Source organism: Schistocerca americana, chromosome 4 (assembly GCF_021461395.2).
Source record: "Schistocerca americana isolate TAMUIC-IGC-003095 chromosome 4, iqSchAmer2.1, whole genome shotgun sequence".
NCBI classification, from domain to species: Eukaryota; Metazoa; Arthropoda; class Insecta; order Orthoptera; family Acrididae; genus Schistocerca; species Schistocerca americana.
Genome location: NC_060122.1, coordinates 21,448,536 through 21,471,671, shown reverse-complemented (window position 1 = coordinate 21,471,671; position 23,136 = coordinate 21,448,536). Strand labels below are relative to the sequence as shown.

At 44.5% G+C, this 23,136-nt stretch overlaps 1 protein-coding gene across 5 annotated transcripts in view; it reads left to right on the top strand.

The window, feature by feature from the left end:
• The window catches only part of LOC124613920 (neurexin-1), a 2,081,056-nt gene that overhangs the window by 583,751 nt on the left and 1,474,169 nt on the right, over positions 1–23,136 (top strand). For all 5 annotated transcript variants that reach the window (XM_047142672.1, XM_047142674.1, XM_047142673.1 and 2 more), the window contains one exon: positions 16,727–16,862. In XM_047142672.1, the coding sequence (XP_046998628.1) occupies positions 16,727–16,862 (136 nt within the window). The remainder of the gene's footprint in view (positions 1–16,726; positions 16,863–23,136) is intronic.

Genomic DNA, 23,136 nt, shown 5'->3' with positions numbered 1-23,136 from the left:
AAGGATGATGGAGGTGGCTAGCGACCGCAAAGGCTCAGATTTGATGAGTGTGATGGCCAGGGCAGATGCGACGGTCCGCACTCGTGCCCACAGAACCGGTCCTAGACGACGTGCGCTGTATCACTGAACACAGCGTCGTCATTGGAAAACAAATATTGTTCTATGGGATGGGCGTGGTCAGGCAAAACGGTCACACAATCCTCCGCAATAGTGCGACCTCGCAAAGTAACCGTGGAGTGCAGGGGCCTCGCGTTATACGGCTGCCCAAATCGTGACTGAACTTCCCCCCTCACGCCTCACTCCGTGCAGCAAGCAGTCTGCATCGTAGGCTCGGGACGGCTTGTGTTACACGAAACTCGGCGACGACTTGGAGACCGTGTGAAACAAAGTTCGTCGGACCAAATGCCTTTCTTTCACTGCTCCGTAGTCCCACTTCTATGGCATCCGCACCACGTTTCCCTGTTACAGGTATCTGCATCACTGACGAGTGGTTTTTTTTATTCTAGCTCGCCACGCGACTCCCTGCTGACGGAGCTCTATTCGTGTCGTTATCAAATGGTTCAAATGGCTCTGAGCACTACGGAACTTAACTTCTGAGGTCATCAGTCCCCTAGAACTTAGAACTACTTAATCCTAACCAACCTAACGACATCATACACATCCATGCCCGAGGCAGGATTCGAACCTGCGACCGTAGCTGTCGCGCGGTTCCAGACTGTAGCACCTAGAGCCGCTCGGCCACTCCGGCCGGCTCGTGTCGTTATGTAGCTGACAAGTTCCGTGAGCGAAACAGTGACTCTAGCTGCTGCCGTCCTCTTACTTTTCGTCACGGTCCTCTTCAGTACCCGCCTGTTACGATCACTCGACGCAGAGATTTGTCCCCCTCGTGCGTTAGCGGTCGATGTTTTTCCGTTTTCACTGTGTGCGCTATAATCTTTCGCCACGACACCTGTCAAAACACAGGGTCTCAGTTGCGGAAGCACTCACTGCACGCGAAGCGACAGCTCTCCCGCGTTCGAATCCGCGCGGTCACAATTGCACGGAACACTGCTCTGATCACGGGTGTCGCTTGCAACGTGTCGGGGGCGCTGCAGGCGTGCCGCTCGTGGTCAGGCACTGGGGAGCGGGCGGCGGCCCCGGCCGGCACCTGCACGTAGGTCGAGGCGCGCATTTCTCGCGGTGCCTGCGTATCTTTGTCCGGCCCGTCTGCAGCGAGGAGCTCTCCGTGGCAGTGTGGAGGGCGCGCCGGTGTGTCTGTAGAACGGGGAGAGAATGGCACTGCCGCAAACGTTTATTCTGTTTTGTAAAAGAAAACGTGGGAAAAGTGTTGTAGTTTGGTACTGGCAGCTACCAACTTTGCAAACCTCATTTTCTTCTAGAGTGTAATCATCTTCATTTTACCTACTTTTTCACAAGTTTATTACTGTTACAATAATTACAGAATATGAGCCGGGCTCGGGAGATTTGCTTCCTGAAAACCAGAGAGAAAATGAACAGAAGTGGTTCAGCTACTAACATAGAAAAGACATCTTTGTTAAAGTTCAATTATGTATTTAGAAATATACGGCAGCGACTGCATAAAAAGTGCAACCTTTATCTGTATCTGATCACTATGCTAAATTATGTGCCAGTAGTAACAAACTTAGACAAATAAAAAGTTGAATGTTGGTTTGTTCAAAATCGTGTATCTCCAAAAGTTTTTCATCAATTGCTTGGAAATTTTTCACGTAACATTGAATGTTAATACGGGCGTACTTTTAGGTATTTGATTTTTTAATGCCAGTAGAAACCAAAATTACCAATGTTGTGTAGGTCGAAGAGGCACAATTTTTAAACTACGGAAACTTGGCGCGACGCGCCCATATTGGCCGCGGGACTGCCCTGTTGCCGGATGCTCTGGACAACGCAGGACCGCCGGAGATCGCGAGGGCCGCTTCTACGTGTCAGGCAAGCAACGAATGGCAACGGGGCAGTCCCACGGCCAATCGCAGTCCGTAGCGCTAAGTTTAAAAATTGTGCATTGTCGACCTACACAACATTAGTAATTTTGGTTCCTACTGGTTCAGCTATCCAGGGTTAAAATTTCGTGACATAATTTTACAAAAATTTAAGTATTACATATATTGGAAAATTGGGTAAATAAAAACACGCTCATATATCAGTGCGGCGTTGGCTCAAAATTTCAAAGCAGTCGGTATAAAACTTGCAGGGATTTGCGATTAGGAACATATACATTTCCTATATAAGTACAAAAACGTAGATGTTCCTTTCTTCAAAATCTCAAATCTCCGAAAGTTCGTTACTGATTTCTTTGAAATTTTGACACTTCACTCAATCCGAATACTCAATTGTTCTTATACACCTAACGCAACACCGTCTCGTATATTTGTAACATAAGGGGAAACAATGTAAAAATCTAAATATTGGTCTGTTCGGAATTGTTAATCTCCGAAAGTTTCCGATCGGTTGCTTTGAAATTCTGACACAACATCGAATTCTACCTCAGACTTGTTTGTAGGTACGTAATTCTTTAATATACGTATTTTTTAATACCTATAAAAGTATATATATGTAATATATAAAGCGAAAACATTTTTGCCTAAAATCTGAAAATGTGCCTTACCGATTTGCTTTCTATTTTTATACGTTCATCTAATAATAAATGCTTAGACACATATAGAATGTCTAATAACAATATTATGAAAAGAATAGTTGCTACTCAGCATATAGCGGAAATGCTGAGTCGCAGATTGACCTTCGTCAAAAACAGACGACATGCACATACACATGTTCTCACTTTGCGTGGTTGTGTGTGAGTCTGCGCGCGCGCGTCTATCGTCTATGTTTGACAAAGGCCTTGTTGGGCGAAAACTTATTTTGTGACAGTCTTTTTTGTTGTCCTATCCGCGACTCAGCACCTCCGCTATATGGTGAGTAGCAACTATCCTTTCCATAATAAAAAATTAAACTTTTCACTCGATGGAAGATTTGAACCAAGGACCTTTCATTCCGCAGCTACTCACGTTACCACGAGACCACGGCGCTCTTGCGGTCCCAGTGTCCTTGATGTTGCCTATCTTCCCGTGAACTACTCAGTTTGTATATTTTGCTTATTTTTTCACAGTTCCACATAACTTCTTCCTGTTTTCTCAATTGATCTGTGTTCAGTTTATCAAGGCCTATCCACTGTGCCAACTTATAACTAAATCTGTGGGGGGTGCGATGGGGAGGTTCCCTTGTAAGTTCTAGGGGACTGATGACTTCAGATGTTAAGTCCCATAGTGCTCAGAGCCATTTGACTCCAGCCTGAAACTACGCGTGGCCCATTCACAGAATGTAACTCTCGCACAGAAATCGTTTCCATGCAGCTCCTGGGTCAGTGACAGGCGGCACGTGTTAAACCTGTGGCCGTGTACTATACGCCACACAGATGTGAGACTGACACCAGCTACTGCAGCAACGGCTCGTAAGCTGACATGAGGATCGTGGTGTACTGCAGCTAAAACAAACACCTCCGTCTCCTCACTTCTTGCTGTTCTTCGTCTGTTACTGTGCCGCATAACAAAGCTGCCTGTTTCCCGAAGTCGTTGTTCGGCACGTAAGAACGTAATGGCTGCCGGAGCTCTTCACCTAAGATATCTCACGGCGTACGCCATGGCTGCCTCAGTGGCATCGTGTCGGCACTCGCCGAGCATCAGCAACAAGTCAACGTACTCGTTGTTAGTGTATGCCATCTTCATCCGATGTCACTAACTGTGGTATATTGAGCCCCGTTTGTTTGTGTGGCTCGAACTGTCGGGACTACGGCAGGGTGCGGCGACAGTCGGCAGTGTAACAGCGCATCGAGGAAGCTTCTCGCTCCGTGACACCGGCGACGTTACAGCTCGGCCGCACCACATTTAGAAGGCGCACTGCGTTATGCGCAGCGTATGTGCTATCTGTCCCCGAAACTTTGAACGGTTGTCGCTCCCAAACTAAAAGTGAGAGGAATGTAATTTAAATTGATGTATATATACACTCCTGGAAATGGAAAAAAGAACACATTGACACCGGTGTGTCAGACCCACCATACTTGCTCCGGACACTGCGAGAGGGCTGTACAAGCAATGATCACACGCACGGCACAGCGGACACACCAGGAACCGCGGTGTTGGTCGTCGAATTGCGCTAGCTGCGCAGCATTTGTGCACCGCCGCCGTCAGTGTCAGCCAGTTTGCCGTGGCATACGGAGCTCCATCGCAGTCTTTAACACTGGTAGCATGCCGCGACAGCGTGGACGTGAACCGTATGTGCAGTTGACGGACTTTGAGCGAGGGCGTATAGTGGGCATGCGGGAGGCCGGGTGGACGTACCGCCGAATTGCTCAACACGTGGGGCGTGAGGTCTCCACAGTACATCGATGTTGTCGCCAGTGGTCGGCGGAAGGTGCACGTGCCCGTCGACCTGGGACCGGACCGCAGCGACGCACGGATGCACGCCAAGACCGTAGGATCCTACGCAGTGCCGTAGGGGACCGCACCGCCACTTCCCAGCAAATTAGGGACACTGTTGCTCCTGGGGTATCGGCGAGGACCATTCGCAACCGTCTCCATGAAGCTGGGCTGCGGTCTCGCACACCGTTAGGCCGTCTTCCGCTCACGCCCCAACGTCGTGCAGCCCGCCTCCAGTGGTGTCGCGACAGGCGTGAATGGAGGGACGAATGGAGACGTGTCGTCTTCAGCGATGAGAGTCGCTTCTGCCTTGGTGCCAATGATGGTCGTATGCGTGTTTGGCGCCGTGCAGGTGAGCGCCACAATCAGGACTGCATACGACCGAGGCACACAGGGCCAACACCCGGCATCATGGTGTGGGGAGCGATCTCCTACACTGGCCGTACACCACTGGTGATCGTCGAGGGGACACTGAATAGTGCACGGTACATCCAAACCGTCATCGAACCCATCGTTCTACCATTCCTAGACCGGCAAGGGAACTTGCTGTTCCAACAGGACAATGCACGTCCGCATGTATCCCGTGCCACCCAACGCGCTCTAGAAGGTGTAAGTCAACTACCCTGGCCAGCAAGATCTCCGGATCTGTCCCCTATTGAGCATGTTTGGGACTGGATGAAGCGTCGTCTCACGCGGTCTGCACGTCCAGCACGAACGCTGGTCCAACTGAGGCGCCAGGTGGAAATGGTATGGCAAGTCGTTCCACAGGACTACATCCAGCATCTCTACGATCGTGTCCATGGGAGAATAGCAGCCTGCATTGCTGCGAAAGGTGGATATACACTGTACTAGTGCCGACATTGTGCATGCTCTGTTGCCTGTGTCTATGTGCCTGTGGTTCTGTCAGTGTGATCATGTGATGTATCTGACCCCAGGAATGTGTCAATAAAGTTTCCCCTTCCTGGGACAATGAATTCACGGTGTTCTTATTTCAATTTCCAGGAGTGTAGTTGGTGTTACTGATTCCAGTGAATGATAGAAACAACTATTGTTACATTTAAAAAATTGTATCTTTTTGTCTTTGGATAGTAACACAATAATATATGTTCATAGGTCCGCAGACAGTGTAACGTTTCTTATGGTGACCTACCGCAATAAATATTTCCGTCGCCTATTACTTCGTAATTTACAGAGGCCAACACATTTAGTGAAACACCCTCTATATACATAGTGAGTCAGGAGGAAAGGTACACGCTTTGAGGGGTGACAGTATTAGTGATTCTGAACAAAAAACTTTGTGTGGAAATATTTTATTGTACAACCTTTTTTGAAGCAAAAGCTATGAAAATTTTGAATTCTCTGATAGAAGTAAAACGTAGGCATGTCACTGTTTTCGGAAATTCAACCCCCAAGGGGTGAAGTAGGAGGTGGAATAGTTCATGAAAATATTTAATTGGGAAAGCATCTTCAAAGTTAAATCTTTGAAAGCTGATGTTTGGCTTCTAGGTTAGAGATGAAAAAATACGTGTTTCACTGCTTTTGTAAGTTCAGCTCCTAAGGGAGTGAAATAGGGTCAGACTGATTCATTGTCTCATCATCGCCCAGCCCAAACCGCTAAGGAGACAAACTTGAAGTTTGGCGAAGGTGTAGATCTTATATTGTAGCCGTCACTTAAGAAGGGACTTCCGAAATTAGACTCCTAAGAGAATGAAATAGAGGAAAGGCTTTTTGAAAGTGTGTCACTATTAAGGGAATTTTGAAACCAGACCGACGAAAACTGGCATTTGGTTTCTCTGTTGTAAAATAAAAAAAATACGTGTTTTTGCAGTTTTGGAAATTCAGCCATTCACGGGGTAAAATAGTAGGGGAAAAAGTTTTTGAAAATAAATAACTTCTGAAGAACTGCTACAGGATTTTTAAGGCTACATCTATGACAATTGCTATATGACTTCTCTCTTAGAAAAACAAAAAAAAAAACAAAAAAGAAATGTGTTTCAGTGTTTCTGGAAATTCAGCACCTACAACACCTAAGGAAGTGTAATACAGCATGAAAATTTTTAAGAAAATATTTCTTTACATGAAAAAGTTTTTAAGGCTAAATTTATCAAAATTAGTATTTCACTCCTCGGTTAGGTACGAAGAAATATTTGTTAGGGGAAGAAAGTCGCTGCACAGATCCCCACACAAACGCAAAAACTTTGGACTGCAGTTATCAGGATCTCTCTTTGGTCAGGAGTACATTCGGAAAAGACCATGCTTATGGGGCCTTAATTAGAGTGAAAAGCTTAGAGTATGTTGTGAACAACGTAAAAATGTGATTAAATAAAAAGAAAAATCTCTGCAGGCCATTCAGTGTACGCGAGCAAAGCAGCTGGCTCTACATGGGTAAGGATAAGTACTGGAACTATATACGACACCACCTTGGGGAACGCTAGAAATCACTTTTGCTTTACTAGATGATTTTCCGTCAGTTACTACGAACTGTACCCTCTCTGACAGGAAATCAAGAATCCAGTCGCATAACTGAGCACGCAATTTGATTACAAGCCGCTTGTTAGATACGGTATCAAAAGCCTTCTGGAAATCTAGAAATCCGGGATCAATTTGAAATCCCTTGTCTATAGCACTCAAGACTCCTCGTGGATAAAGAACTAGTTGTATTTGACACGAAAAGATGTTTATAAATCCGTGTTGACTGTTTGTCAATAGACCGTTTTCTTCGAGGTAATTCATAATGTTGAAACACAATATATGTTCCAGAATCCTGCATCGTCTCGAAATTAATGATATGGCATTGTACTTTAGTCGATTACTCCTCTTTCCTTTCTTGCATAATGGTGTGATCTGTGCAACTTTCCATCTTTGGGTACGGATCTATCGTCGAGCGAGTGGCTGTATATGATTGTTAAGTATGGAGCTAATGCATCAGCATACTCTGAAAGGCACCTAATTGGTGTACAGTCCGGACAGGACCGAGCGAGGTGGCGCAGTGGTTAGCACACTGGACTCGCATTCGGGAGGACGACGGTTCAATCCCGTCTCCGGCCATCCTGATTTAGGTTTTCCGTGATTTCCCTAAATCGTTTCAGGCAAATGCCGGGATGGTTCCTTTGAAAGGGCACGGCCGATTTCCTTCCCAATCCTTCCCTAACCCGAGCTTGCGCTCCGTCTCTAATGACCTCGTTGTCGACGGGACGTTAAACACTAACCACCACCACCACCAGTCCGGACAGGAAGAGCTGCTTTAATTAGGTGATTTAGCTTCACTACTCGGAGGTCATCTACCCCTAAGTTACTCATGTCGGCAGCTATTCTTGATTCGATTTCTGGGATTTTTACTTCGGATTCTTTGGTGAAGAGAGTAAGAACAGAAAATAACAAGCCACCAGGGTTGTTCGGTGTACTACAATATTTTTTCTGTTAAAGGCTGTCTGGTTGATGTTCTCTGCTGGTTTCTGCAATAAAAAAAGGAAAAAAAGCGACTATGGAAGTTCAAGTTGTATTTCACGTATGTTTGAAAAAGTCGCTACTCAAAGAAAGATAAACCGTAGAAAAGAAAAATTAATTAAAGTTTTCCAAGGTGAATAATGAGGTATTGAGGTATCTAAGTTAAATGAACACACAAACACAAAAATGCTTGAATACGCTAGAAGGGACTAGAAAGTGAAAGTACAGGTCATATGTCACATATCCGCAGGTAGTTTTTTGATGCGGTGAAAGTAGACAATGCGACCTTGTGCAACATTAGTCTTACGTACTTGACACTATTCCGCTGTTTTCTTTCTCTGCAACCTGCAGAATATACACACTAGTAAAGTCGTGGAGACCAAAAAGGATATTGGAAATTTATAGCAGCCAGTTCCGGCACCGAGTTTACCTAATTTAAAAATAGATTTAGTTTCACCTAACACTCAGCCAAAATTACATAAATTTTACATCAGAAACGTACAAAAGTGTCTTAAGACACTCTCTCCAACTGTAAGGTTTCGACTGGCACAAGGCCCCAGAAAATAACTGAGGAGGTGATGACGCATGACGCGCCTGGTGGGGCAGTGGTGAGCTTCTGCTTAAGGGACCTGAAAGCTTGATGCGCTCTCTTCTTCCACGCGTACTTTCCCCTCCAGCTACCCAGTAACCATCACATTGTATAGCCTTATGCCAGCGTTGTGTAACAACATGTATTTCCTGTTTGTTAAAGTTCTTGTTCTGCGCCTGCTGGCATGTTTTCAGTGCTTGAAGACGATCTCATCACTTTGAAACCATTTCCCACATACTAACCTTTGTGTGGACCAAACAGGTGGAAGCACGCAGATGCCAGGTGTGGTCTGTAGGAGATATGAGGAAATGATGCCCAACCCAACTTGGTGATGAACTCTGGGAGTTGTGTGTGACCACATATTGTCATGTTGGACCAAAATTTCTTTTGGATTCTCGTCAGAACGAACACGATGGAAACAGTTTCTTAGCTTCTGTGGAGTCTTGACGTACGCCTCTGAATTAAGGGCTGCCCTTTTTCGGAAAGACTGTCTTCATCTGTTTGACAGCGAAGGAAGTTACCTCGAATTTCTTCTTTTTTGTTGATTGCAGATGGTGCCACCGAGTGAGTGCCTTTTTGCTTGCGGTTCAAAGAGATGCGCCGAGGTTTCGTCAGCCATAACAGAAACGTCTCTCCACTGGCCTTAGATAGTTGCAACTGTTCAGATGAAATGGCTTCACTTGGAATCTTGTGGCCCGTTGTGGACATTCTTGGAACACATCCTGAACACATCTTTGAATGTCCAGCACTCCACGTGCTTCGAATGTCCAACGATGGGTGCAGAGACAGCTGTGATGCACCAAACTGCACGAATAACAGCACCCGTTTGATTCACTGTGTCGGGAGCGGTGGCTGTGGCAGGCATGACCCAGCAGGCTGCCCAGTTCTGGCACTTCCTAACGCCTTATCCCTTCTTACACATCGTCCGACAGTACTTCTGCCAACTGTATCGCTGCCCAGTAGTGGATATCCGCCACGGGTACCTTTCCGTGACCAACAATTAGAATCACTGCACCGAGTTTGAGACGCGTGTCTCACGAAGGCGTCATTTTGAATGTTGACCACGACTCTAACTATCTGGCGGGATTGTTCGATATATATATATATATATATATTGATGTTTTGTTGCGGTCTTCATTCCAAAGACTGGTTTGATGCAGCTCTCCGTGCTACTCTATCCGTGCAAGCCTCTTCATCTCAGAGTAACTACTGCAACTTACGTCTTTCTGAGACTACTTACATATTCATCTCTTCGTCCCCCTCTATGAATTTTACCCTACACGCTTCCGTCCAGTACCATATTTGTGATCCCTGGATGCCTCAGCATGTGTCCCACCAACCGATCCCATCTTCTAGTCAGGCTGTACCACACATTTCTGTCCTGCACATTTCTATTCAGTACATCATTATTAGTTATGTGATCTACCCATCTAATCTTCCGCATTCTTCTGTAGCGTCATTATGTCCTCCTCCCAAAACACTTTTCATTCCGTTCAACTGCTCTTCTAAGCACTTTGCTGTCTCTGACAGAATTACAATGTCATTGGCGAACCTCAAAGTTTTTATTTCTTTTCCACGGATTTTAATTCCTACCCGGAATTATTCTATTGTTTTCTTGCTTGCTAAGTATACAGATTGATGGCCGTGCGGTTAAAGGCGCTGCAGTCTGGAACCGCAAGACCGCTACGGTCGCAGGTTCGAATCCTGCCTCGGGCATGGATGTTTGTGATGTCCTTAGGTTAGTTAGGTTTAACTAGTTCTAAGTTCTCGGGGACTAATGACCTCAGCAGTTGAGTCCCATAGTGCTCAGAGCCATTTGAACCATTTTTTTTATACAGATTGAATAACATCGGGGATAGGCTACAACCCTGTCTCATTTCCTACTCAACCACTGCTTTCCCTCTGTGCCACTCGACCCTTATAACTGCCATCTGGTTTCTGCACAAATTATAAATAGCCTTTCACTCCCTGTATTTTACCCCTTCCACCTTTAGAATTTGAAAGAGAGTATTTTAGTCAACATTGTCCAAAGGTTTCCCTACATCTACAAATGCTATAAACGTAGGTTTATCTTTCCTTAATTTATCTTCTATGATAAATCTTGGGGTCAGTATTGCCCCACGTGTTCCTACATTTCTCCGGAATCAAAACTGTTCTTCCCCGAGGTCGGAATCTATCAGTTTTCCCATTCGTTTGTAAAGAATTCGTCTTAGTATTTTGCAACCGTGACTTATTAAACTGATAGAACAGTGATTTTCACACCTGTCGCCACCTGCGTTCTTTGGAACTGGAATTACTATATCCTTCTTGAAGTCTGCGGGTATTTCGCCTGAGCCGGCTGGAGTGGCTGAGCGGTTCTAGACGCTACATTCTGGAACCGCGCGACCGCTACAGTCGTAGGTTTGTATGCTGCCTTGGGCATGGATGTGTGTGATGTCCTTAGGTTAGTTAGATTTAAGTAGTTCTAAGTTCTAGGGGACTGATGACCTCAGATGTTAAGTCCCATAGTGCTCAGAGCCATTTGAACCAGACTAGCTGCACGTCCCCGAAAGGCCTTCTCCTAACCAACACGCAGGCATCACCAGCTTTCATCGGGAAACACAACAGAGCCATTTGAACCATTTTTTTATTGCGCCTGTCCCATACATCTTCCTCACCAGACGGAAGAGTTTTGTCATGGCTGGCTCTCCTAAGGCTATCAGTAGCTCCAACAAAATGCTGTGTACTGCCGGGGCGTTGTTTCATCTTGAGTATTTCAGTGCTTTGTCAAATTCTTGACTGAGTATCATATCTCCTCATTTTTATCGCCTTCTATTTCTATAATATTGCCCTGAAGTACATGTCTATTTTATAGACTCTCGACATACTCCTTCCACCTTTCTGCTTTCTATTCTTCGCTTCTGACTGGTTTCCAATCTGAGCTTTTGATATTCATGCAGGTGGTTATCTTTTCTCCGAAGATCTCTTTAACACCCTGTACGCAGCATCTATCTTACGGCTAGTGATACATGCATCGACATCCTTACATTTGTCCTTTAGCGATTCCTGCTTGGCCATTTTGCACTTTCTGTAGATCTCATTTTTTAGGCGTTTGTATTCCCTTTCACCTGCTTCGTTTATTGAATTTTTATATTTCCTCGTGTCATCGGTTAAAGTCAATATCTCTTGTGTTACCCAAGAATTTCTACTATCTCTCGTCTCTTTACATACTTTTTTGCTGCGTTCACCATTTCATCTCTCAAAGTCACCCATTCTTCCTCTACTGTTTCCCCTATTCTTGTCATTCGTTCCCTGATGGTCCCTCTCAAATACTCTACATCATCAGGTTCTTTCAGTTTATTCAGGTCTCATCTCCTTAAATTCCTGCCTTTTTGCAATTTCTTCAATTTTAATGTGAAGTTGATAAGCAATAAATTGTGGTCAGAATCCACATCTGCCCCTGGAAATATCTTACACCTTAAAACCCGGTTCCGAAATCTCTGTCGTACCATTATATAATCTATCTGAAACCTTTCAGTATCTCCAAGCTTCTTCCATGTATACAACCTTCTTTTATGATTATTGAAGCAAGTGTTAGCTATGATTAAGTTATGCTCTGTGCAAAATTCTATTAGGTGGCTTCCTCCTTCATTCCTTACCCCGATTCCATATTAATCTACTATGTTTCCCTCTCTTCCTTTTCTTACTATCGAATTCCAGTCCCCCATAATTATTAAATTTTAGTCTCCCTTAACTATCTGAACAATCTCTTATCGCATCATACATTTCTTCAATCTCTTCATCATTGGCGGAGCTAGTTGGCATATAAACTTGTACTACTGTGGTAGTCATGGGCTTCGTGTCAATCTTGGCCACAACAATGTGTTCACTATGCTGTTGGTAGTAGTTTATCCGCGCACCTGCTTCTTTATTCAATATTAAACCTACTCCTGCATTACCCCTATTTGATTTTGTATTTACAACTCTGTATTCACCTGACCGGAAGTCCTGTTCCTCCTACCACCGAACTTCACTAATTCCCACTATATCTAACTTTAACCCACCCACTTCCCTTTTTAAATTTTCTAAGCAACCTGCCCGATTAACGGTTGGGTTGTTTGGGGGAAGAGACCAAACAGCAAGGTCATCGGTCTCATCCGATTAGTAAAGGACGGGGTAGGAAGTTGCCCGTGCCCTTTCAATGGAACCATCCTGGTATTTGCCTGGAGCGATTTAGGGAAATCACGGAAAACCTAAATCAGTTTGGCCGGACGTGGGATTGAGGCATCGTCCTCCCGAATGCGAGTCCAGTGAGCTAATCACTGCGCCAGCTCGCTCCGTCGCGATTAAGGGATCTGATATCCCAGGCTCCGATCCGTGGAACGCCAGTTTTGCTTCTCCTGGTAACGAGGTTGTCCTGAATAGTCCCCACCGGAGATCCAAATCGGGGACTGTTTTACTCAGAAGGACGCCATCATCGCTTAACGCTACAGTAGAGCCGCATGTCCTCGGGAGAAATTACGGCTATAGATTCCCTGTGCTTTCAGCCGTTCGCAGTACAAGCGCAGCAACGCCATTTTTGGTTGATGTTGCCGGCCGCGGTGGTCTCGCGGTTCTAGGCGCGCAGTCTGGAACCGCGCGACTGCTACGGTCGCAGGTCCGAATCCTGCCTCGGGCGTGGATGTGTGTGATGTCCTTAGGTTAGATAGGTTTAAGTAGTTCTAAGTTCTAGGGGACTGATGACCACAGCTGTTAAGTCCCATAGTGCTCAGAGCCATCTTGGTTGATGTTACAAGGCCAGATCAGACAATCATCCAGACTGTTGACCCTGCAACTACTGAAATGGCTGCTTCCCCTCTTCAGGAACCTCTCAACAGATACCTCTTCGTTGTGGTTGCACCTGCGGTACGGCTATTTGTATCGCTGAGGCACACGTGCCTTCCCCGCCAACGGCGAGGTCCATGGTCCATATACATTAACGACTGTAAAAATGGGAGCATTATTTAGTGAACAGATTTAATTTAAAAGAGAAAGATTGGTAGGAATAGCAGGAATAGCACAATGGGGTGTAGGGCTTTACATCAGGAAAGAAATGGAACCCAGCTTAGTTGGAGTAAGGTATGTAAACGAACGACTGATGTGGATAGATTTGACAGTGTCTATCAAGAAAATTAGGATTGTGTCAGTATATTCGCATTGTGAAGGGACAGATCAAAATAAGATGGATAGTTTTTATGAGGCACTCAGTGATGTAGTTGTTAGAGTAAAGGACAAGGACAGTGTTCTGCTCATGGGTGATTTTAATGCCAGGATTGGAAATCGAATAGAAGGGTATGAAAAGGTTATGGGTAAATTTGGAGAGGATATGGAGGCCAACAGGAACGGGAAACAACTCTTGGATTTCTGTGCCAGTGTGGGCTTAGTAATCACAAACTCCTTTTTTAAACATAAGAATATTCACCGGTATACTTGGGAAGGCAGGGGATCCAGATCTGTCATTGACTATATAATAACATATCAGGAATTCAGGAAGGCTGTGAGGGACACACGTGTATTCAGGGGATTCTTTGATGACAGTGATCATTATTTAATCTGCAGTGAAATTGGGATTGTGAGGCCAAAAGTGCAGGAGGTCAGGTCCATATGCAGGAGGATGAGAGTGGAGAAACTTCAGGATAAGGAAATCAGGCACAAGTACATAACAGCGATCTCAGAAAGGTACCAGTTAGTTGAATGTAGTCAATTACAGTCATTGGAGAAGGAATGGACAAGGTACAGGGACACAGTACTAGAAGTGGTTAAAGAATGTCTTGGAACAGTAGTGTGTAAAAGTAGGATGAAGCAAACAGCTTGGTGGAATGACACAGTCAAGGCAGCCTGTAAAAGGAAAAAGAAGGCGTATCAAAAATGGTTACATACTAGAACGCAGGTAGACAGAGAAAGTTATGTTGAAGAAAGAAACAAAGCCAAACAGATAATTGCAGCATCCAAGAAGAAATCTTGGGAAGACTTTGGAAATAGGTTGGAGACTATGGGTCAAGCTGCTGGAAAACCATTCTGGAGTGTAATTATCAGTCTTCGAAAGGGAGGTAAGAAGGAAATGACAAGTATTTTGGACAGGTCAGGAAAACTGCTGGTGAATCCTGTGGATGCCTTGGGCAGATGGAGGAAATATTTGAAGAGTTGCTCAATGTAGGTCAAAATACGATCAGCAATGTTTCAGATTTCGAGGTAAAATGGGATAGGAATTATGATGGAAATAGGATCACATTTGAGGAAGTGGAGAAAATGGTCAATAGATCGCAGTGCAATAAAGCAGCTGGGGTGGATGAAATCAAGTCGGAACTCATCAAATACAGTGGAATATCAGGTCTTAAATGGCTACACAGGATAATTGAAATGGCCTGGGAGTCGGGAGAGGTTCCATCAGACTGGACAAAAGCAGTAATCACACGAATCTTTAAACATGGAAACAGAAAAGATTGTAACAACTACAGAGGTATCTCTTTAATCAGCGTTTTGGGTAAAATCTTCTCAGGTATTGTTGAAAGGAAAGTGCGAGTATTAGTTGAGGACCAATTGGATGAAAATCAGTGTGGGTTTAGGCCTCTTAGAGGTTGTCAGGACCAGATCTTTAGCTTACGGCAAATAATGGAGAAGTGTTATGAGTGGAACAGTAAATTGTATCTATGCTTTATAGATCTAGAAAAGGCATATGACCGGGTTCCAAGGAGGAAGTTATTGTCTGTTCTACGAGATTATGGAATAGGAGGCAAACTTTTGCAAGCAATTAAAGGTCATTACATGGATAGTCAGGCAGCAGTTAGAGTTGACGGTGAATTGAGTTCATGGTTCAGAGTAGTTTCAGGGGTAAGACAAGGCTGCAACCTGTCTCCACTATTGTTCATATTATTTATGGATCATATGTTGAAAACAATAGGCTGGCTGGGTGAGATTAAGATATGTGAACACAAAATAAGCAGTCTTGCATATGCGGATGACTTAGTTGTAATGGCAGATTCGATTGAAAATTTGCAAAGTAATATTTCAGAGCTAGATCAGAAATGTAAGGACTATGGTATGAAGATTAGCATCTCCAAAACGAAAGTAAAGTCAATGGGAAAGAAATATAAACGGATTGAGTGCCAAATAGGAGGAACAAAGTTAGAACAGGTGGACGGTTTCAAGTACTTAGGATGCATATTCTCACAGGATGGCAACATAGTGAAGGAACTGGAAGCGAGGTGTAGCAAAGCTAATGCAGTGAGCGCTCAGCTACGATCTACTCTCTTCTGCAAGAAGGAAGTCAGTACCAAGACTAAGTTATCTGTGCACCGTTCAATCTTTCGACCAACTTTGTTGTATGGGAGCGAAAGCTGGGTGAATTCAGGTTACCTTATCAACAAGGTTGAGGTTACGGATATGAAAGTAGCTAGGATGATTGCAGGTACTAGTAGATGGGAACAATGGCAGGAGGGTGTCCACAATGAGGAAATCAAAGAAAAACTGGGAATGAACTCTATAGATGTAGCAGTCAGGGCGAACAGGCTTATATGGTGGGGTCATGTTACACGCATAGGAGAAGCAAGGTTACCCAAGAGACTCATGGGTTCAGCATTAGAGGGTAGGAGGAGTCGGGGTAGACCAAGGAGAAGGTACCTGGATTCGGTTAAGAATGATTTTGAAGTAATAGGTTTAACTTCAGAAGAGGCACCAGTGTTAGCACTGAATAGGGGATCATGGAGGAATTTTATAAGGGGGCTGTGCTCCAGACTGAACGATGAAAGGCATAATCAGTGTTAAATGATGATGATGATGATGATGATGATGAAGATTGGTAGGAGAGGTAAAGTCACGCTGTCTAGGTTTGACTGTCCTCGAACGTGTCTCAGTTTCACACCTATTCAAACTTTTTACGTCTCCATTAAAAAACAAGAGGTGGATACAGCCCATTCTATATAACGCTATGTATTCTTTTAACGTACCATAACAACAAGTATATTCGGGAAGAGTTTAACCTATGTCACTTTAAATGTGTCGGTAAGTGTATTTCTGTGTCTTGTCTACGTGATTTCTAACACTGGCTGTGTTGGTCGTGGCTTATACTGCTCGCTTACGCTATTTTGTCCTCCGTCAGCACTTCGTTACAGATACGAGTAGTGGATGGCGTGAGTACTGCGCACGCCGCTGCACTAGGTGAAAGTCTCTCTGCCTGTCTCTCTTATCTGCCGCTGTATTTGGCGTGTTTGCACCGTGCTGTGAAGTGTTTGTGTGCGCGCAGGGCATCCGCGGGAACCTGACGGACGCGTGCGAGGACCACGACCCGTGCCAGCACGGCGGCATCTGCATCTCCACCGACAGCGGCCCCATCTGCGAGTGCCGCAACGTCGACTTCGAGGGCATCTTCTGCGAGAAAGGTAGGCCTCGCCTCGGCCAGCTCTCACCCGCCGCTCTCTTCGCATTTGAACAGTGTCCACTTCTACGACGTGAGGTATCGAACGTTCAGTAATGGCGTACAAATTTCTTTCAAATTATTTCGTGGACCGAATAAAGCTAACATATTTTTCTTTATTGTTAGTATTTATAAAGACCTCTTCTTAGTTACTCGAATAGCTTCAACTCGAGAAAAGCCATTCTCGAGTTTTTACTTTTATTAGGAGCGCACTACATTACCGCAACGAAACGGAAATAAATTAGGAAAAAATAACGTAACGGAAAAATATCTGCCTAGACCAGAGACAGACATAAAAATGGCCGTCATCTAACACCATGTGCATCCACTCGTAATGGCGTACAAAAAGAACTGCGATCGTTCGTGACGCATAAAAAAGCGCTATTAAAGGGAGACATGGACGTACAAATTGACATGGACGTACAAATTGGAAATCGGTAATTTAGAATATTTAAACATGAAAAAAGGAGACGTAACTATGAAAAAATTGAATTTGTGAATTTTAAGACTCGTGATGAATGTTATTTCGTAATATCATTCAGTGTTTTATTATTAACTAATTACGGTAATACATGTTTTCATGAAAATAACCCAAGTTTCTTTACGGAGGGCTATTGTGCAAAAGAAATGTACATGTACCGAAGTATCTCATGTTGAATATCTATGTTGCAGCAGATTTATATTTTGAATGCTTTTATCGTGTTCATCATCCCACACATCACGAAGAGAAAGTTACCGAAAGGAATGCCTGAGCAATAATACGAAATGATAGACGTTACTCTTTCAAATTCTAACGGTTCTATAGGTGGCTGGGGTAAAATACAGGGAGCGAAAGGCTATTTACAATTTGTACAGAAACCAGATGGCAGTTATAAGAGTTGAGGGGTATGAAAGGGTAGCAGTGGTTGGGAAGGGAGTGAGACAGGGTTATAGCCTCTCCCCGATGTTATTCAATCTGTATATTCAGCAAGCAGTAAAGGAAACAAAATAAAAATTCGGGGTAGGTATTAAAATCCATGGAGAAGAAATAAAAACTTTGAGGTTCGCCGATGACATTGTAATTCTGTCAGAGACAGCAAAGGACTTGGAAGAGCAGTTGAATGCAATGGACAGTGTCTTGAAAGGAGGATATAAGATGAACATCAACAAAAGCAAAACGAGGATAATGGAATGTAGTCGAATTAAGTTGGGTGATGCTGAGGGAATTAGATTAGGAAATGAGACACTTAAAGTAGTAAAGGAGTTTTGCTATTTGGGGAGCAAAATAACTGATGATGGTCGAAGTAGAGGGGATATAAAAGATAGACTGGCAATGGCAAGGAAAGCGTTTCTGAAGAAGAGAAATTTGTTAACATCGAGTATTGATTTAAGTGTCTGGAAGTCGTTTCTGAAAGTATTTGTATGGAGTGTAGCCATGTATGGAAGTGAAACATGGACGATAAATAGTTTGGACAAGAAGAGAATAGAAGCTTTCGAAATGTGGTGCTACAGAAGAATGCTGAAGATTAGATGGGTAGATCACATAACTAATGGGGAAGTATTGAATAGGATTGGGGAGAAGAGAAGTTTGTGGCACAACTTGACTAGAAGAAGGGATCGGTTGGTATGACATGTTCTGAGGCATCAAGGGATCACCAATTTAGTATTGGAGGGCAGCGTGGAGGGAAAAAATCGTAGAGGGAGACCAAGAGATGAATACACTAAGTAGATTCAGAAGGATGTAGGCTGCAGTAGGTACTGGGAGATGAAGAAGCTTACACATGATAGAATAGCATGGAGTGCTGCATCAGTCCAGTCTCAGGACTGAAGACCACAACAACAACAACAAACGATTACCTGATTTTTGACAACAAAGGCCCAGTGAACCGTTTTGCAAGAGTTACTTTTGAGTGGCCCCAGTCAGCTCAATAAACCGCTTCGAAATTGTCGGGTCGTCGACCGTAGCCCCCTCTTGCTAGAGGTCGGTAACAAAGTCACAAGGAACTCTCACTGCTCGTGTTGCTGCCTGCTGTACACTCAGTAAACGGCTGTTGATGGTCACCGCCCGTCTGCCACGATGTGCACTACATCCCTCACATAATATCGTATGTCTGCGGAAGTCGGAGCCCTCCCACCTGGTGGGCAAGCAGCAAATACTACCGACAGTTTTAAGCAGCCCTTTTCGATGTACAGGTTAAAAACTGTCACATATACTGCGGAAAATTAACTGCATGTCATGCGAATGGAGGGATAGTTTCCATACAGTGCTTGTGTGTTACTGCAAGGACGAAAAATAATTGTAACTTAAAACGCAATGTCGCCTGTGTCTCATTAAAATATATACACGAGTATTGTATATGTAGGTAACAACAGCATACTTCAGTTGCAGAAAAGCTTTCGAATAGAGGGACCGCACACATGGCAAGTGATGTTTCCACACGGACGGCGTGTCTTAATAACTCATTTGACAAGTCTTTTCTGGTATGTAACCAAGGAAAATGTTAGGACATTATCATCATTCGTATGGCACACACAAGCAGTACATGTATAACATGTAACGAATGTCGTTGCGTAAAAGAAAAACAAAAGCCGCGCGGAGTGGCCGCGTGGTTAGAGCGGCAATGTCACTGACTGCGTGGCCTCTCCCGTCGGGGGTTCGAGTCCGCCCTCCGGCATGGGTGTGTGTGTGTGTGTGTGTTGTTGTTAATATAAGTTAGCTTATCTAGTATGTACACCTAGGGACCGGTGACCTCAGAAGTTTGGTCAGATAGAAATTCACACGCATTTGAACATTTGAACAAAAACAAAAACACTAAATATTAATCTCTAGGTTTGCAAGCTATTCCATCTGTATGGCATTGGCATTCATAAAATCTTTCCACCCGTCCTTGATAGCATCGAAGGATGCACTCCTCTTTATATGCCTGATAGATTGTTTCAGTGCGCCATAGTCACAATTCGGAGACTGCACAATACCCCATTTATTGAACAAGTCAGACCTCCGACTGCAGATTCTATTTAATTTGACCCACAGTTTCCTATCATATTTGACACCCACAGTATCACAGTCGTATTTCTCGAACCATTCCCTTTCTTGGTAATTTCCGATGCGATGACAGTCCTTGTTCCAGAGATCCCTTACTTTGGTGTTACTTGTAGTTACCTGTTCAGCGTACAGGAATGATGATTGTTTCGAACGACTTCTATATAATCGAAGACAGGTAAATCGTGATAAATATGAAGTTTCTTATTCTCTTGTATACTGTGGTAATCTCTAAGCAGAGTCTCAGTTCTGTGAATCTGTGGGAACTCTACAGTAATTTTGAGATGGGTGGATTATGATGAGAAAGTACGGCAACTTCGGGGGACCCTGCATCCAGAGCTCTGGTGTGTGACCCCGGTGATAAGATGGACAAGAAGACCAGGGCTCTCCTGAAGGAAGCAGGGATGTATGATAAGAACATCAGACACCTAGACTATATACACAAGGAGGGCGTGCCCCTACGCCCAATTGTCAGTAATACTGGAACACCTACGTACCAACAGCCGAGTACTTGAAAAATCTGCTGTCCCCATATTTGGGGAAATGCACATAACAGATTCAGATATCATGGTTAGTTTTGATATGGTATCGCTGATCACTAGGGCTCCACTGAAAGACTTACAAGAACTGATTACAGAGGTATTTCACGGTGTTCTGTTGGACCTGTTCAGCCATATACTGACATCCACGTATTTCCTGTGCAGGGACCAATATTACGAGGAAACTGAAGGTGAAGCTATGGACAGCCCACTGTCCCCTGTGGTTACCAACATGTTTATGGTGAGATTTGAGGAGAGGCCAGTAGAGACAGCCAGATGTAAACATGCTTCTTCAGGTATGTGGATGACATCTTCGTGATCTGGCTTCATGGGTAGGACAGGCTCAGTAAGTTTTCTGAACATCTTAAAACTTATGCCACACAAATATCAAATTCACCGTAGAACTGGAGAAGAATGGGAAGCTGGATGTACTAGTCGAAAGGAAAGCAGATGGATCGGTGGGCCACAGTATGTATCGAAAACCCACACACAATGGTTTATTTCTGCAGGCCAGCAGCTGTCACCACCCTGCACAGAAAAACGGATACTTACGACATCGGTCCACAGAGCGCATGCCCTGTCAGACCAAGAGAGTCTACCGACAGTAATAGATCAACCTAAAACTGTGTTCTGCAAAAGTGGAGACACGACCAAACAAATTGAGAGAGCACTCCAGCCAGACACTTACGCCACAGGTTCAGCAAGCAAGATGAAGCAAAGAACGTGGCGTATCTGCCCTATGCTGGTTATGCTTCTGCCAGAATCCATAAACACAATATCACGTGCGTTTCCTGTCCATCGAGCAAGATCAGTGGACTGGTGGGGAGTGTTAAAGACGACTTGTGGTTACGAAAACCAGGGATTTATAATGTACGTTGTCAATGTGGCATGTCCTGCATTGATCAGACGACAAGAACAGTGGATATCAGGTGCAAAGAACATCAGAGGCACACCCGATTAAGACATGTGACGAAGTCAGCCATTCCTGAAAACTGTCTACAACTATATCATGCCATGAATTATGAGGAAATCAAGATTTTGGGACCGTTTTATAAGGGACTCGACTGATATAAAAGTGATTGACAATCTCATGAGACGCAACATGGGGTACCAGCGAAGTAGAGCCTGAGATCCTGCTCTGAAATTATTAAAGAAGCAACGGGGACGGCTGCAGCACTCGACTAATAGAAGAATGGAAGGCGTGGATATGGAAAACGATCACCAGACAGAATGCCAGGAACAGCGGACCGTAGATGGAACGTTCCGGAACGGATCTGATGGGCTCCGATCTCAGAGGAAACACCCAGGACCGCAGCAGTCTGAAAACGGCGGGCGCGGAGCTCAGAGGAAACACCCAGGACCGCAGCAGTCTGAAAACGGCGGGCGCCGACCTCAGAGGGAGCATCCAGAACTGCAGCGAGCCAAAACCGGAACGGCAAGGCTCCAGCAGATCGTAGTGATCGGGAGCGGTCCGCAGGGGTAACGCCTGACAGAATTCCAAACGCACCAACACGAAGATGGAACACATAGGAGCAGGTCTGTTGAGCGCGGACCACAGAGGGAATATCTAGAACCGCAGCGGTCGGAAAACGGAATGGCAGTGTTCCAGAAGATCGCAGCGAGCGGGCGCCGACTGCAGATGGAACGCCTGCAACCGCCGGTGGAAGGGGAAAGTCACAGACATAAATACTGGATCAGGTCCAAAAAAAGCTCGAGGAGCAGTCTAAGGTCGCACCTGATGAAGTTGATGAAGTTTACGAGCTACGTTACCGAAATCCTTGTGTATATATTTGTTTGACAAATGTTATGTGTGTGGAAGTCTGTGGAAGAGAATGTTTTCTCTTCATGGAGTTACTGCAGCATGGCATGTAATTTCACATATCAAACACCACTGCAATGCGTTTTTTTTATGTTCTATAATAATTTCTCTGTTCCCAACACTTTCTTGATATGGAATCCAGACACTAAAACAATGCTACAGAAATGATAGCATAAGTGATTTACATAAAATATTGTAAACTTCTTTTACCTGGAGGCTCATCACGCATAGCTCAAACGTTTCTTCCTCTTCTTCTTAATCGTCCGTTATGTAGCCACAACACTCTCGACTATATCAGGCTCATATCCACTATATACCAATAAAAGTTGCCAAACACCTTAAGCATGCAAGCATCTAGAGAAATCATGTGTAACTGGATGGGTGACGTGAGTAAGACTGGCGCAGAACTGTCTTCGCAGAATGGCAGTTACAGTATTGGACTGAGAAAGCCGGTCTGTATCACTAGCGTCGGTCAGTACAAGTTTGGAACAGGAGTTGTATTCTTTGCGAAAGCAAAATACACTATTGGCTATTAAAATTGCTACACCAAGAAGAAATGCAGATGATAAATGGGTATTCATTGGACAAATATATTATACTAGAACTGACATGTCATTACATTTTCACGCAATTTGGGTGCATAGATCCTGAGAAATCAGTGCCCAGAACAACCACCTCTGGCCGTAATAACGGCCTTGATGCGCCTGGGCATTGAGTCAAACAAAGCTCGGATGGCGTGTACAGGTACCGTTGCCCATACAGCTTCAACACTGTACCACAGTTCATCAAGAGTAGTGACTGGCGAATTGTGACGAGCCAGTTGCTCGGCCACCATTGACCAGACGTTTTCAATTGGTGA